Source organism: Pleurodeles waltl, chromosome 11 (genome assembly GCF_031143425.1).
Source record: "Pleurodeles waltl isolate 20211129_DDA chromosome 11, aPleWal1.hap1.20221129, whole genome shotgun sequence".
In the NCBI taxonomy this organism is placed as follows: Eukaryota; Metazoa; Chordata; class Amphibia; order Caudata; family Salamandridae; genus Pleurodeles; species Pleurodeles waltl.
In genome coordinates this window covers 33,389,775-33,404,529 of record NC_090450.1, presented here as the reverse complement: position 1 = coordinate 33,404,529, position 14,755 = coordinate 33,389,775, and the positions used below count along the sequence as shown (strand labels likewise).

At 47.9% G+C, this 14,755-nt stretch overlaps 1 protein-coding gene across 7 annotated transcripts in view; it reads left to right on the top strand.

Annotated features, from left to right (window-relative positions):
• Positions 1-14,755, top strand: part of ABCC5 (ATP binding cassette subfamily C member 5) — a 254,811-nt gene that overhangs the window by 147,885 nt on the left and 92,171 nt on the right. For all 7 annotated transcript variants that reach the window (XR_011199339.1, XM_069212924.1, XM_069212926.1 and 4 more), the window contains one exon: positions 14,553-14,655. Coding sequence is in view for 6 of the 7 variants with exons in the window: in XM_069212924.1 (XP_069069025.1) it covers positions 14,553-14,655 (103 nt within the window). In the remaining variant the exon portion in view is untranslated. The remainder of the gene's footprint in view (positions 1-14,552; positions 14,656-14,755) is intronic.

Below are 14,755 nucleotides of genomic sequence, written 5' to 3'. Positions count from 1 at the left end.
GTTGGATTCAAGGCAGTGGTGTAAGTAATTATGATGGGCTGTACAATTTATTTGTGAAAGAACACCTATTGAGTAATTGTTTCAATGATAAACTGCATCAGCATCTGGTAGACCTAGGACCAATTTCTCCCCAAGAATTGGGAAAGAAGGCGGACCATTGGGTCAAGACAAGGGTGTCCAAGACTTCAACAGGGGGTGACCAAAAGAAAGGGGTCACAAAGACTCCCCAGGGGAAGGGTGATGAGACAACCAAAACTAAAAATAGTAAAGAGTCTTCTACAGGCCCCCAAAAACCTGCACAGGAGGGTGGGCCCAGAGCCTCTTCACAAAACAATGGGTACAAGGGTAAAAACTTTGATCCCAAAAAGGCCTGGTGTCATAGCTGTAAACAGCATGGACACCAAACTGGAGACAAGGCCTGTCCCAAGAAAGGTTCCACTCCAAACTCCCATCCAGGTAACACTGGTATGGCTAGTCTCCAAGTGGGATCAACAGTGTGCCCAGAGCAAATCAGGGTCCACACTGAAGCTACTCTAGTTTCTGAGGGTGGGGTGGATTTAGCCACACTAGCTGTCTGGCCGCCTAACATGCAAAAATACAGACAGCAACTCTTAATCAATGGGACTAGAATAGAGGGCCTGAGGGATACAGGTGCCAGTGTCACCATGGTGACAGAGAAACTGGTTTCCCCTGGCCAATACCTGACTGGAAAAACTTACACAGTCACCAACGCTGACAATCAGAGAAAAGTACATCCCATGGCAATGGTTACTTTAGAATGGGGAGGGGTCAATGGCCTGAAACAGGTGGTGGTCTCCTCAAATATCCCAGTGGACTGTCTGCTTGGAAATGACCTGGAGTCCTCAGCATGGGCTGAGGTAGAACTAAAAACCCATGCAGCAATGCTGGGTATCCCTGAACTGGTGTGTGTGAAAACCAGAGCACAATGCAAGGCACAGGGTGAACAAGTAGAGCTGGAGTCTGGAAGAATGGCCCAGCCTACCAAGAGGAAAGGAAAGTCAGTTGGGAAACCAACTGCAACACAGCAAAAGAAAGGGAACCTCTCTTCTCAGGAAGAAGTTCTGCCCTCTGAGGGAACTGAGCCTTTGGAGCTTGAACCTTACCAGGTTGAGCTCTTAGGCCCAGGGGGACCCTCAAGGGAGGAGCTGTGTAAGGGACAAGAAACCTGTCCCTCTCTTGAAGGCCTTAGGCAGCAAGCTGCTGAAGAGTCCAAAGGCAAGAAAAATGGAACGCATAGGGTCTATTGGGAGGATGGACTCCTGTACACTGAGGCCAGAGACCCCAAACCTGGTGCCACTAGGAGAGTGGTAGTGCCTCAGCTGTTCAGGAAGTTCATCCTAACATTGGCCCATGACATTCCCCTTGCTGGACATTTGGGACAAACCAAGACGTGGGAGAGGTTAGTCAACCACTTCTACTGGCCCAATATGTCCAACATGGTTAAGGAGTTTTGCCTCTCCTGCCCCACCTGTCAAGCCAGTGGTAAGACAGGTGGGCATCCAAAGGCCCCCCTCATTCCACTTCCAGTGGTGGGGGTTCCCTTTGAAAGAGTGGGTGTGGACATAGTTGGTCCACTAGAACCTCCCACAGCCTCAGGAAATATGTATATCCTGGTAGTAGTGGATCATGCTACCAGGTATCCTGAAGCTATTCCCCTTAGGTCGACTACTGCCCCTGCAGTAGCCAAGGCCCTCATTGGTATCTTTACCAGAGTGGGTTTCCCTAAGGAGGTGGTGTCTGACAGAGGTACCAACTTCATGTCAGCATACCTAAAGCACATGTGGAATGAGTGTGGGGTGACTTATAAATTCACTACACCATACCATCCACAAACTAATGGCTTAGTTGAGAGATTCAACAAGACATTAAAGGGCATGATCATGGGGCTCCCAGAAAAACTCAAAAGGAGATGGGATGTCCTCTTGCCATGCCTGCTTTTCGCTTACAGAGAGGTACCACAGAAGGGAGTAGGATTCTCACCCTTTGAACTTCTGTTTGGTCATCCTGTAAGGGGACCACTTGCCCTTGTTAAAGAAGGCTGGGAGAGACCTCTCCATGAGCCTAAACAGGACATAGTGGACTATGTACTTGGCCTTCGCTCTAGAATGGCAGAGTACATGGAAAAGGCAACCAAAAACCTTGAGGCCAGCCAACAGCTCCAGAAGTTTTGGTATGACCAAAAGGCTGCAATGGTGGAGTTCCAACCAGGGCAGAAAGTCTGGGTTCTGGAGCCTGTGGCTCCCAGAGCACTCCAGGACAAATGGAGTGGCCCTTACCCAGTACTAGAAAGGAAGAGTCAGGTCACCTACCTGGTGGACCTGGGCACAAGCAGGAGCCCCAAGAGGGTGATCCATGTGAACCGCCTTAAGCTCTTCCATGACAGGGCTGATGTCAATCTGTTGATGGTAACAGATGAGGATCAGGAGGCAGAGAGTGAACCTCTCCCTGATCTTCTGTCATCAGACCCAAAAGATGGCACAGTAGATGGAGTGATCTACTCCGACACCCTCTCTGGCCAACAGCAAGCTGATTGTAGGAGAGTCCTACAACAGTTTCCTGAACTCTTCTCCTTAACCCCTGGTCAGACACACCTGTGTACCCATGATGTGGACACAGGAGACCGCATGCCTGTCAAGAACAAAATCTTTAGACAATCTGACCATGTTAAAGAAAGCATCAAGGTGGAAGTCCACAAGATGCTGGAGTTGGGAGTAATTGAGCGCTCTGACAGCCCCTGGGCTAGCCCAGTGGTCTTAGTCCCCAAACCTCACACCAAAGATGGAAAGAAAGAGATGAGGTTTTGTGTGGACTACAGAGGGCTCAATTCTGTCACCAAGACAGATGCTCATCCAATTCCAAGAGCTGATGAGCTCATTGATAAATTAGGTGCTGCCAAATTTCTAAGTACCTTTGACTTGACAGCAGGGTACTGGCAAATAAAAATGGCACCTGGAGCAAAAGAAAAGACAGCATTCTCCACACCTGATGGGCATTATCAGTTTACTGTTATGCCCTTTGGTTTAAAGAATGCCCCTGCCACCTTCCAAAGGTTGGTGAATCAAGTCCTTGCTGGCTTGGAGTCCTTTAGCACAGCTTATCTTGATGATATTGCTGTCTTTAGCTCCACCTGGCAGGATCACCTGGTCCACCTGAAGAAGGTTTTGAAGGCTCTGCAATCTGCAGGCCTCTCTATCAAGGCATCCAAATGCCAGATAGGGCAGGGAACTGTGGTTTACTTGGGCCACCTTGTAGGTGGAGGCCAAGTTCAGCCACTCCAACCCAAGATCCAGACTATTCTGGACTGGGTAGCTCCAAAAACCCAGACTCAAGTCAGGGCATTCCTTGGCTTGACTGGGTATTACAGGAGGTTTGTGAAGGGATATGGATCCATTGTGACAGCCCTCACTGAACTCACCTCCAAGAAAATGCCCAAGAAAGTGAACTGGACTGTGGAATGCCAACAGGCCTTTGACACCCTGAAACAAGCAATGTGCTCAGCACCAGTTCTAAAAGCTCCAGATTATTCTAAGCAGTTCATTGTGCAGACTGATGCCTCTGAACATGGGATAGGGGCAGTTTTGTCCCAAACAAATGATGATGGCCTTGACCAGCCTGTTGCTTTCATTAGCAGGAGGTTACTCCCCAGGGAGCAGCGTTGGAGTGCCATTGAGAGGGAGGCCTTTGCTGTGGTTTGGTCCCTGAAGAAGCTGAGACCATACCTCTTTGGGACTCACTTCCTAGTTCAAACTGACCACAGACCTCTCAAATGGCTGATGCAAATGAAAGGTGAAAATCCTAAACTGTTGAGGTGGTCCATCTCCCTACAGGGAATGGACTTTATAGTGGAACACAGACCTGGGACTGCCCATGCCAATGCAGATGGCCTTTCCAGGTTCTTCCACTTAGAAAATGAAGACTCTCTTGGGAAAGGTTAGTCTCATCCTCTTTCGTTTGGGGGGGGGTTGTGTAAGGAAATGCCTCCTTGGCATGGTTGCCCCCTGACTTTTTGCCTTTGCTGATGCTATGTTTACAATTGAAAGTGTGCTGAGGCCTGCTAACCAGGCCCCAGCACCAGTGTTCTTTCCCTAACCTGTACTTTTGTATCCACAATTGGCAGACCCTGGCATCCAGATAAGTCCCTTGTAACTGGTACTTCTAGTACCAAGGGCCCTGATGCCAAGGAAGGTCTCTAAGGGCTGCAGCATGTCTTATGCCACCCTGGAGACCTCTCACTCAGCACAGACACACTGCTTGCCAGCTTGTGTGTGCTAGTGAGGACAAAACGAGTAAGTCGACATGGCACTCCCCTCAGGGTGCCATGCCAGCCTCTCACTGCCTATGCAGTATAGGTAAGCCACCCCTCTAGCAGGCCTTACAGCCCTAAGGCAGGGTGCACTATACCATAGGTGAGGGTACCAGTGCATGAGCATGGTACCCCTACAGTGTCTAAACAAAACCTTAGACATTGTAAGTGCAGGGTAGCCATAAGAGTATATGGTCTGGGAGTCTGTCAAGCACGAACTCCACAGCACCATAATGGCTACACTGAAAACTGGGAAGTTTGGTATCAAACTTCTCAGCACAATAAATGCACACTGATGCCAGTGTACATTTTATTGTAAAATACACCACAGAGGGCACCTTAGAGGTGCCCCCTGAAACTTAACCGACTGTCTGTGTAGGCTGACTAGTTCCAGCAGCCTGCCACACCAGAGACATGTTGCTGGCCCCATGGGGAGAGTGCCTTTGTCACTCTGAGGCCAGTAACAAAGCCTGCACTGGGTGGAGATGCTAACACCTCCCCCAGGCAGGAGCTGTGACACCTGGCGGTGAGCCTCAAAGGCTCACCCCTTTGTCACAGCCCAGCAGGGCACTCCAGCTTAGTGGAGTTGCCCGCCCCCTCCGGCCACGGCCCCCACTTTTGGCGGCAAGGCTGGAGGGAACAAAGAAAGCAACAAGGAGGAGTCACTGGCCAGTCAGGACAGCCCCTAAGGTGTCCTGAGCTGAAGTGACTCTAACTTTTAGAAATCCTCCATCTTGCAGATGGAGGATTCCCCCAATAGGGTTAGGATTGTGACCCCCTCCCCTTGGGAGGAGGCACAAAGAGGGTGTACCCACCCTCAGGGCTAGTAGCCATTGGCTACTAACCCCCCAGACCTAAACACGCCCTTAAATTTAGTATTTAAGGGCTACCCTGAACCCTAGAAAATTAGATTCCTGCAACTACAAGAAGAAGGACTGCCCAGCTGAAACCCCTGCAGCGGAAGACCAGAAGACGACAACTGCCTTGGCTCCAGAAACTCACCGGCCTGTCTCCTGCCTTCCAAAGATCCTGCTCCAGCGACGCCTTCCGAAGGGACCAGCGACCTCGACATCCTCTGAGGACTGCCCCTGCTTCGAAAAGACAAGAAACTCCCGAGGACAGCGGACCTGCTCCAAGAAAGGCTGCAACTTTGTTTCCAGCAGCTTTAAAGAACCCTGCAAGCTCCCCGCAAGAAGCGTGAGACTTGCAACACTACACCCGGCGACCCCGACTCGGCTGGTGGAGACCCGACACCTCAGGAGGGACCCCAGGACTACTCTGATACTGTGAGTACCAAAACCTGTCCCCCCTGAGCCCCCACAGCGCCGCCTGCAGAGGGAATCCCGAGGCTTCCCCTGACCGCGACTCTTTGAATCCAAAGTCCCGACGCCTGGGAGAGACCCTGCACCCGCAGCCCCCAGGACCTGAAGGACCGGACTTTCACTGGAGAAGTGACCCCCAGGAGTCCCTCTCCCTTGCCCAAGTGGAGGTTTCCCCGAGGAACCCCCCCCTTGCCTGCCTGCAGCGCTGAAGAGATCCCGAGATCTCTCATAGACTAACATTGCGAACCCGACGCTTGTTTCGACACTGCACCCGGCCGCCCCCGGGCTGCTGATGGTGAAATTTCTGTGTGGACTGGTGTCCCCCCCGGTGCCCTACAAAACCCCCCGGGTCTGCCCTCCGAAGACGCGGGTACTTACCTGCAAGCAGACCGGAACCGGGGCACCCCCTTCTCTCCATTCTAGCCTATGTGTTTTGGGCACCACTTTGAACTCTGCACCTGACCGGCCCTGAGCTGCTGGTGTGGTGACTTTGGGGTTGCTCTGAACCCCCAACGGTGGGCTACCTTGGACCAAGAACTAAGCCCTGTAAGTGTCTTACTTACCTGGTTAACCTAACAAATACTTACCTCCCCTAGGAACTGTGAAAATTGCACTAAGTGTCCACTTTTAAAACAGCTATTTGTGAATAACTTGAAAAGTATACATGCAATTTTGATGATTTGAAGTTCCTAAAGTACTTACCTGCAATACCTTTCGAATGAGATATTACATGTAGAATTTGAACCTGTGGTTCTTAAAATAAACTAAGAAAAGATATTTTTCTATACAAAAACCTATTGGCTGGATTTGTCTCTGAGTGTGTGTACCTCATTTATTGTCTGTGTATGTACAACAAATGCTTAACACTACTCCTTGGATAAGCCTACTGCTCGACCACACTACCACAAAATAGAGCATTAGTATTATCTCTTTTTGCCACTATCTTACCTCTAAGGGGAACCCTTGGACTCTGTGCATACTATTCCTTACTTTGAAATAGTGCATACAGAGCCAACTTCCTACAGTCCATGTGTGGGAACTCCACCCACATGTCTTTAGGAAGTACTTGTAGCTGTCGGGTGGTGAAATACAGTGATAGACCTGTTTGCCACTCCCAAAACCGCAATATGCCCAAACTTCTCCATGTACCCAAACTCGCAGTGCACCATAGATGAACTGGTCAGGGTTATTTGTCCATGCTTTTGCACCTCATCCCTTGTGTTGTACTTGGTAAGGAAAATGAGGCATGCGTCTGTGACCCTCATCCTAGTGCTGCCAAACTGGGTGAGACAGCCCTGGTATTTAATGCTCCTAGATGTCATTCAATCCTTGAGAATACTTCCTTTCCTGGTCAGACCTTTTCACTCAGTATCAGAGTCTCCTCAGAAACCCAAATCCCAAACAGCTGAACCTAGAAATCTGGCACCTGAGTTCATGGAGTACAGATAGCTCAGTCTTCCACAGGTGTGTATCCTGTGGGTACCATGAAAGCCCACCATTCTTGACGCTAAGGGGCAATGGTTCATGCATTACTGCATCTCCAGTCCGGTAGATTCCTTTGAAGATTCTCTGCAGGAGATTTTTTTTTTTTTAACCTCCCACACTCAAAGGCATTTCTTGTCTACACTTCTATACACTAATGCTTACCCACAGTCGGAGCGTACCTCCAAACAGGCAACAGTTCTCTTTGTTTAATATCATGGGAGGAGGCTAAAAAGAGTAACATCCTGCATCTGTGTGGAACCTCAGTATGGTCCTCACACAGCTCTTGGGTCCTTTTGTTTGAGCCCCTACACTCATGTTAACTACAGTCCTTGTCATGCAAGATGGCTTTTCCAATCACAGTCCCCTCCTACAGACTAGTATGCTTCAGGCTTTTACAGTTCAGGAATCATGTATTCAGTTTCACAAAGATGGGGTAGTTCTACCTACCAACCCAAATTTCTGCCAAAGGTTTTTAGTCCTTCCACAGGAACCAGACTATTGAGTTGCCTCTCTTCTTCCCACAATCAGAGTTTATAGAGGAAAAGGCCCTTCACACTCCGATGTTAAGTGAGCACTTATGTACTACATTGATAGAACTAAACCTTTTAGATAAACTACCTGATAGCCTTCACCATATCCCGCTGTGGCACTTCTAAAGCTGGCGTTGTGAGGTGGATAGTTAACTGTATTTAGACTTGCTGTGTCAATGCCAAGCACACACTCCAGTGCCCTCTAGAGCCCACTCTAATGCAAATGGAGCACTACTGAGTCTTTTTGGGTAACATCCCTATACAATTTTCTGCAAGGCTGCTACTTGGTCAACACCACATACCTTCACCAATCATTATTGTGCTGCTGTTCGTGCACCTCAAAAGGCTTTGTTTGGATAGGTTGGCTTGAAAACGTATCTGCCTCGTCTGCTTGATAGCATCACTTTCTGGAGGGGCTACTTTATAGGTCTTGCAATGCATGTCCATCCACAGCCACATATGTCACGCACGGGAAATATTACTTACTTGGTAACTTTACGTTCGGTGGCATGTGTAGCTGCAGATACACATGTTGTGCATAGTCCGCCGTCTGGTGTTGGGTCGGAGTGTTACAAGTTGTTTTTGTTCGAAGAAGTCTTTTCGAGTCCCGAGACCGAGGGACTCCTCCTCCTTTTTTTTATTGCGCATGGGCGTCGACTCCATGTTAGATTGTTTTTTTTCCCGCTATCGGGTTCGGACGTGTTCCTTTTCGCTCCGGGTTTCGGGACGGAAAGATAGTCTTAACTTCGGAAAACTACGTCGCTATTGTTTCGCTCGGTATCGGGTAAGAATAGAATCGACACCGAATCGTGAAGAGCTCCGGTAGCCCTTCGGGGTAATTTCGATCCCCCGTCGGGGCCTGGTCGGCCCGACCGCGTGTAACATCGACACTGATGGAACGGACCCCGTTCCGATTCTGTCCTAAATGCCACAATAAATATCCATATACAGACCAACATTTGGTCTGTAACTTGTGCCTGTCGCCCGAGCACAAGGAAGAAACGTGTGAGGCCTGTCGTGCGTTTCGGTCCCGAAAAACGCTCCGTGACCGGCGAGCCAGAAGATTGCAGATGGCGTCCACGCCGACAGGACACCAAGAGTTCGAGGGACAAGGAGAAGAAGAGGAAGCCTTCTCCATCCATGAATCGGACTCAGAGGAATTCGACGTCGAAGAAACCGTGAGTAAGACGTCGAAGCAAGCACCACACAAGAAAACAGACAAGGCCCAGGGGACGCCACTGCCAACAGGCCATGGCTCAACCCATAAAGTAGGTGACCGTCCATCGGCACCGAAAAAGGCCGAACTGGTGCCGAGATCGTCCGACTCGGGTCGAGACACAGGCACGCAGCAATCTCGGGACCGAGAAAGTGCTGCCGAAAAAGATCTACGCCGAGACAGCGGAACCGAAGCTGCTCGACGCAGAGACAGTGGCACCGAGGAAGATCGACGCCGAGAAAGCTCGACGCCGAAAAAGAAAAAATTCTCCTCGGAGCCGAAAACAAGCAGAGACACAGTTTTGGTGCCAAAACGACCAGCAACCGAACCAACTGCCAGCTCATATACAGAGGAACAATCACTGTCCTCTCAAATGCGCAAACACAGATTTGAAGAAGAGTTACAGACCACTGATGTAGACCACACACAAAAGCGGATCTTCATACAAAGTGGGACAGGGAAGATCAGCACTCTTCCCCCAATCAGGAGAAAAAGGAGACTCGAGTTCCAAACACAAGAACAAACACCACAAAAAATGGTGAAGAAGGTAACTCCGCCACCCTCTCCTCCACCTGTAACTCACACATCACCGGCACAGACTCCGTCACATTCACCGGCTCATACCACCATGAGACAAGACGACCAGGACGCTTGGGACCTATACAACGCCCCAGTATCAGACAATAGTCCTGAGTCGTACCCTACCAAGCCCTCACCACCTGAGGAGAGCACAGCGTATGCACAGCTGGTAGCTAGGGCAGCAGAATTCCATAACGTGTCGTTACACGCAGAACCTGTCGAGGATGACTTCCTTTTCAACACCCTCTCCTCCACCCATAGCTCCTACCAAAGCCTACCTATGCTTCCAGGAATGCTAGGGCACGCAAAGCAGATCTTCAAAGAACCTGTCAAAAGTAGAGCGATTACTCCAAGGGTGGAGAAAAAATATAAAGCACCGCCCACGGACCCTGCTTTTATCACCTCACAACTGCCACCAGATTCAGTCGTGGTAGGGGCAGCTCGCAAGAGAGCCAACTCGCACACATCAGGCGATGCACCACCTCCAGATAAAGAGAGCCGCAAGTTCGACGCAGCTGGGAAAAGGGTCGCAGTACAAGCTGCAAACCAGTGGCGCATCACGAACTCTCAGGCGCTCCTAGCGCGATATGATAGAGCCCATTGGGACGAGATGCAGCATCTCATCGAGCATCTACCCAAAGAATTTCAAAAACGGGCAAAACAAGTGGTTGAGGAGGGACAAAACATCTCCAATAACCAAATACGCTCCTCTATGGACGCAGCGGACACAGCGGCAAGAACAATAAATACCGCAGTAACCATAAGAAGGCACGCATGGTTGCGCACATCTGGCTTTAAACCGGAAATACAGCAAGCGGTGCTCAATATGCCGTTCAATGAACAATTGTTTGGACCCGAAGTGGACACGGCAATTGAGAAATTGAAAAAGGACACGGACACAGCCAAGGCCATGGGCGCACTCTATTCCCCGCAGGGCAGAGGCACTTTCGGCACCTTCCGCAAAACAACCTTCAGAGGGGGGTTTCGGGGTCAAGCCACACAAGCCAGCACCTCACAATCTACACCGTCTACCTACCAGGGACAGTACCAAAGGGGAGGCTTTCGGGGCCAGTATAGAGGAGGACAATTCCCTAGAAACCGGGGAAAATTTAAAAGTCCAAAAACCCCTCCAACCGAACAGTGACTCACAAGTCACTCAACCCCTTCACACAACACCAGTGGGGGGAAGACTAAGTCAGTTTTACAAATCTTGGGAGGAGATAACAACAGACCCTTGGGTCTTAGCAATTATCCGACATGGTTATTGCATAGAATTTCTCCAACTCCCTCCAAATGTCCCACCAAAAACACAGAATATGTCAAAACAACATCTAGAAGTTCAAGCATTACTGCAAAAGGACGCAATAGAATTGGTACCATGTACACAAAAAAACACGGGAGTTTACTCACTGTACTTTCTAATACCAAAAAAGGACAAAACACTGAGACCAATCCTAGATCTCAACACTAAACACCTACATCAAATCAGAACACTTTCACATGGTCACGCTACAAGACGTGTTACCACTGCTAAAGCAACAAGACTACATGACAACCTTAGATCTAAAGGACGCGTATTTCCACATACCGATACATCCCTCGCACAGGAAATACCTAAGGTTCGTATTCAAAGGAATACATTACCAATTCAAAGTGTTGCCGTTCGGTATAACAACCGCACCAAGAGTATTTACAAAATGCCTGGCAGTAGTAGCTGCACACATCAGAAGGCAGCAAATACACGTATTCCCGTACCTAGACGATTGGCTAATCAAGACCAACTCCCTAACAAAGTGTTCACACCACACGGATTATGTCATACAAACCCTCTACAAACTCGGTTTCTCCATCAACTATACAAAATCTCACATTCTGCCGTGCAAAACACAGCAATACTTAGGAGCAACAATCAACACAACAAAGGGAATAGCCACTCCAAGTCCACAAAGGGTTCAAAATGTTCACAAGGTTATACAAGCCATGTATCCAACACAAAAAATACAGGCAAAGATGGTATTAAAACTCCTAGGCATGATGTCCTCATGCATAGCCATTGTCCCAAACGCAAGACTGCACATGAGGCCCTTACAACAGTGCCTAGCATCACAATGGTCACATGCACAGGGTCACCTTCTAGATCTGGTGTTGATAGACCGCCAAACATACATCTCGCTTCTATGGTGGAACGGTATAAATTTAAACAAGGGGCGGCCTTTCCAAGACCCAGTGCCACAATACGTGATAACAACAGATGCTTCCATGACAGGGTGGGGAGCACACCTCAATCAACACAGCATCCAAGGACAATGGGACGTACATCAAACAAAGCTGCATATAAATCACCTCGAATTGTTAGCAGTATTCCTAGCGTTGAAAGCATTTCAACCCATCATAACCCACAAATACATTCTTGTCAAAACAGACAACATGACAACAATGTATTATCTAAACAAATGGGGGGGAACACACTCGACACAGCTGTGTCTCCTGGCACAAAAGATATGGCAATGGGCAATTCACAACCACATTCGCCTAATAGCACAATTTATTCCAGGGATCCAAAATCAACTAGCAGACAATCTCTCTCGAGATCACCAACAGGTCCACGAATGGGAGATTCACCCCCAAATTCTAAACACTTACTTCAAGATTTGGGGGACACCTCAAATAGACCTATTTGCAACAAAGGAGAACGCAAAATGCCAAAACTTCGCATCCAGGTACCCACACAGGCAGTCTCAAGGCAATGCTCTATGGATGAACTGGTCAGGGATATTTGCGTACGCTTTTCCCCCTCTCCCTCTCCTTCCATATCTAGTAAACAAATTGAGTCAAAACAAACTCAAACTCATACTAATAGCACCAACATGGGCAAGACAACCTTGGTACACAACACTACTAGACCTGTCAGTAGTACCCCATGTCAGGTTGCCCAACAGACCAGATCTGTTAACACAACACAAACAACAGATCAGGCATCCAAACCCAGCATCGCTGAATCTAGCAATCTGGCTCCTGAGTTCCTAGAATTCGGACATTTAAACCTCACCCAAGAATGTATGGAAGTCATAAAACAAGCTAGAAGACCATCCACTAGACACTGCTATGCAAGCAAATGGAAAAGATTTGTTTGCTACTGCCATAATAATCAAGTTAAACCATTACATGCATCTCCAAAGGATATAGTGGGATACTTGCTACATTTACAAAAATCAAATCTAGCCTTCTCTTCCATAAAGATACACCTCGCAGCAATATCTGCATACCTGCAAATTACCCATTCAACTTCACTATTTAGGATACCTGTCATTAAAGCGTTTATGGAAGGCCTGAAAAGAATTATACCACCAAGAACACCACCTGTTCCTTAATGGAACCTCAACATCGTCTTAACAAGACTCATGGGCCCACCTTTTGAACCCATGCACTCTTGCGAAATGCAATTCTTAACGTGGAAGGTTGCATTTCTCATTGCCATCACATCTCTAAGAAGAGTAAGTGAAATTCAGGCGTTTACTATACAAGAACCTTTTATTCAAATACACAAAAATAAGGTGGTCCTAAGAACCAATCCAACATTTTTACCAAAAGTTATTTCACCGTTCCACTTAAATCAAACGGTAGAACTACCAGTGTTCTTCCCACAGCCAGACTCAGTAGCTGAAAGGGCACTACATACATTAGACATCAGAAGAGCACTAATGTACTACATTGACAGAACAAAAGAAATTAGGAAAACAAAACAACTGTTTATTGCATTTCAAAAACCTCATACAGGAAACCCAATATCAAAACAGGGTATAGCCAGATGGATAGTTAAGTGCATCCAAACCTGCTACCTTAAAGCAAAGAGAGAACTGCCCATTACACCAAGGGCACATTCAACCAGAAAGAAAGGCGCTACCATGGCCTTCCTAGGAAACATTCCAATGAACGAGATATGTAAGGCAGCCACATGGTCTACGCCTCACACATTTACTAAGCACTACTGTGTAGACGTGCTAGCCGCACAACAAGCCACAGTAGGTCAAGCCGTACTAAGAACTTTATTTCAGACTACTTCCACTCCTACAGGCTGAGCCACCGCTTTTGGGGAGATAACTGCTTACTAGTCTATGCACAACATGTGTATCTGCAGCTACACATGCCACCGAACGGAAAATGTCACTTACCCAGTGTACATCTGTTCGTGGCATTAGTCGCTGCAGATTCACATGTGCCCACCCGCCTCCCCGGGAGCCTGTAGCCGTTTGGAAGTTATCTTCAACATTTGTACATTTGTAAATATATTACTTAAACCTTAGTTGGTACATACTTATTCATTCCATTGCATGGGCACTATTACTAACATACACAACTCCTACCTCACCCTCTGCGGGGAAAACAATCTAACATGGAGTCGACGCCCATGTGCAATAAAACAAAGGAGGAGGAGTCCCTCGGTCTCGGGACTCGAAAAGACTTCGAACAAAAACAACTTGTAACACTCCGACCCAACACCAGACGGCGGACTATGCACAACATGTGAATCTGCAGCGACTAATGCCACGAACAGATGTACACTGGGTAAGTGACATTTTCCGTCGATAGCATGTAGTGCTGTAGATTCACATGCGCCCACCGACCTCCCAAGCAGTGGAGGAGTATGAGCGATGTTTAAATTTTTTATGTCTTTCCTGTTTCCTAATCCAATACCTTTTGAAACTGGCCACATTGTAATGCTAAAAACGTATGTCTTGTGGATTGCTGATTGTAGTATTCTTGGCAAAGTTGATATAGCAAAACAGGCAGACAAGTCCTGGCAAGTGTTGTTACGGGGTTAGTAGAGGGGGACATTCATCTTTTGTTGAGATTAAGGGAAGATAAGGGGTTGCCTGGTGTATCAGATGTGCTTGAATCTCTCTAGAGCTAATTCTGGTGAACTCCAGCTGTGGATGAATCTATCATTCTGCATAGTAACCTAGAGTAATCCCATCTAGTGATAAGAGCATGGCACCTTGGAAGGTTTAGAATTCTGGAAATTGTGTACCTTCTTGAGGATCAGCTGTTGCACCATCTTTGATTTTAACCATTTCTGATTTTTTTTATTTTACCAGATTAACCAGAAGAAAAATCCAACCACTGTTTCCAAGAAACCCCTGGAGAAAGGCAGCAAAGCAGGGTCCATGAAGAAGGAGAAAGCAGTGAAGAAAGAAGATGGTACGGTGTTTTTGCTCTCTGACACTTCTGCTTGCTACCTCACCCGTTTCTTCTCCACACAGTCAATTTTCTCTCCATTGTGATTGTTCCCAGCAAGTAG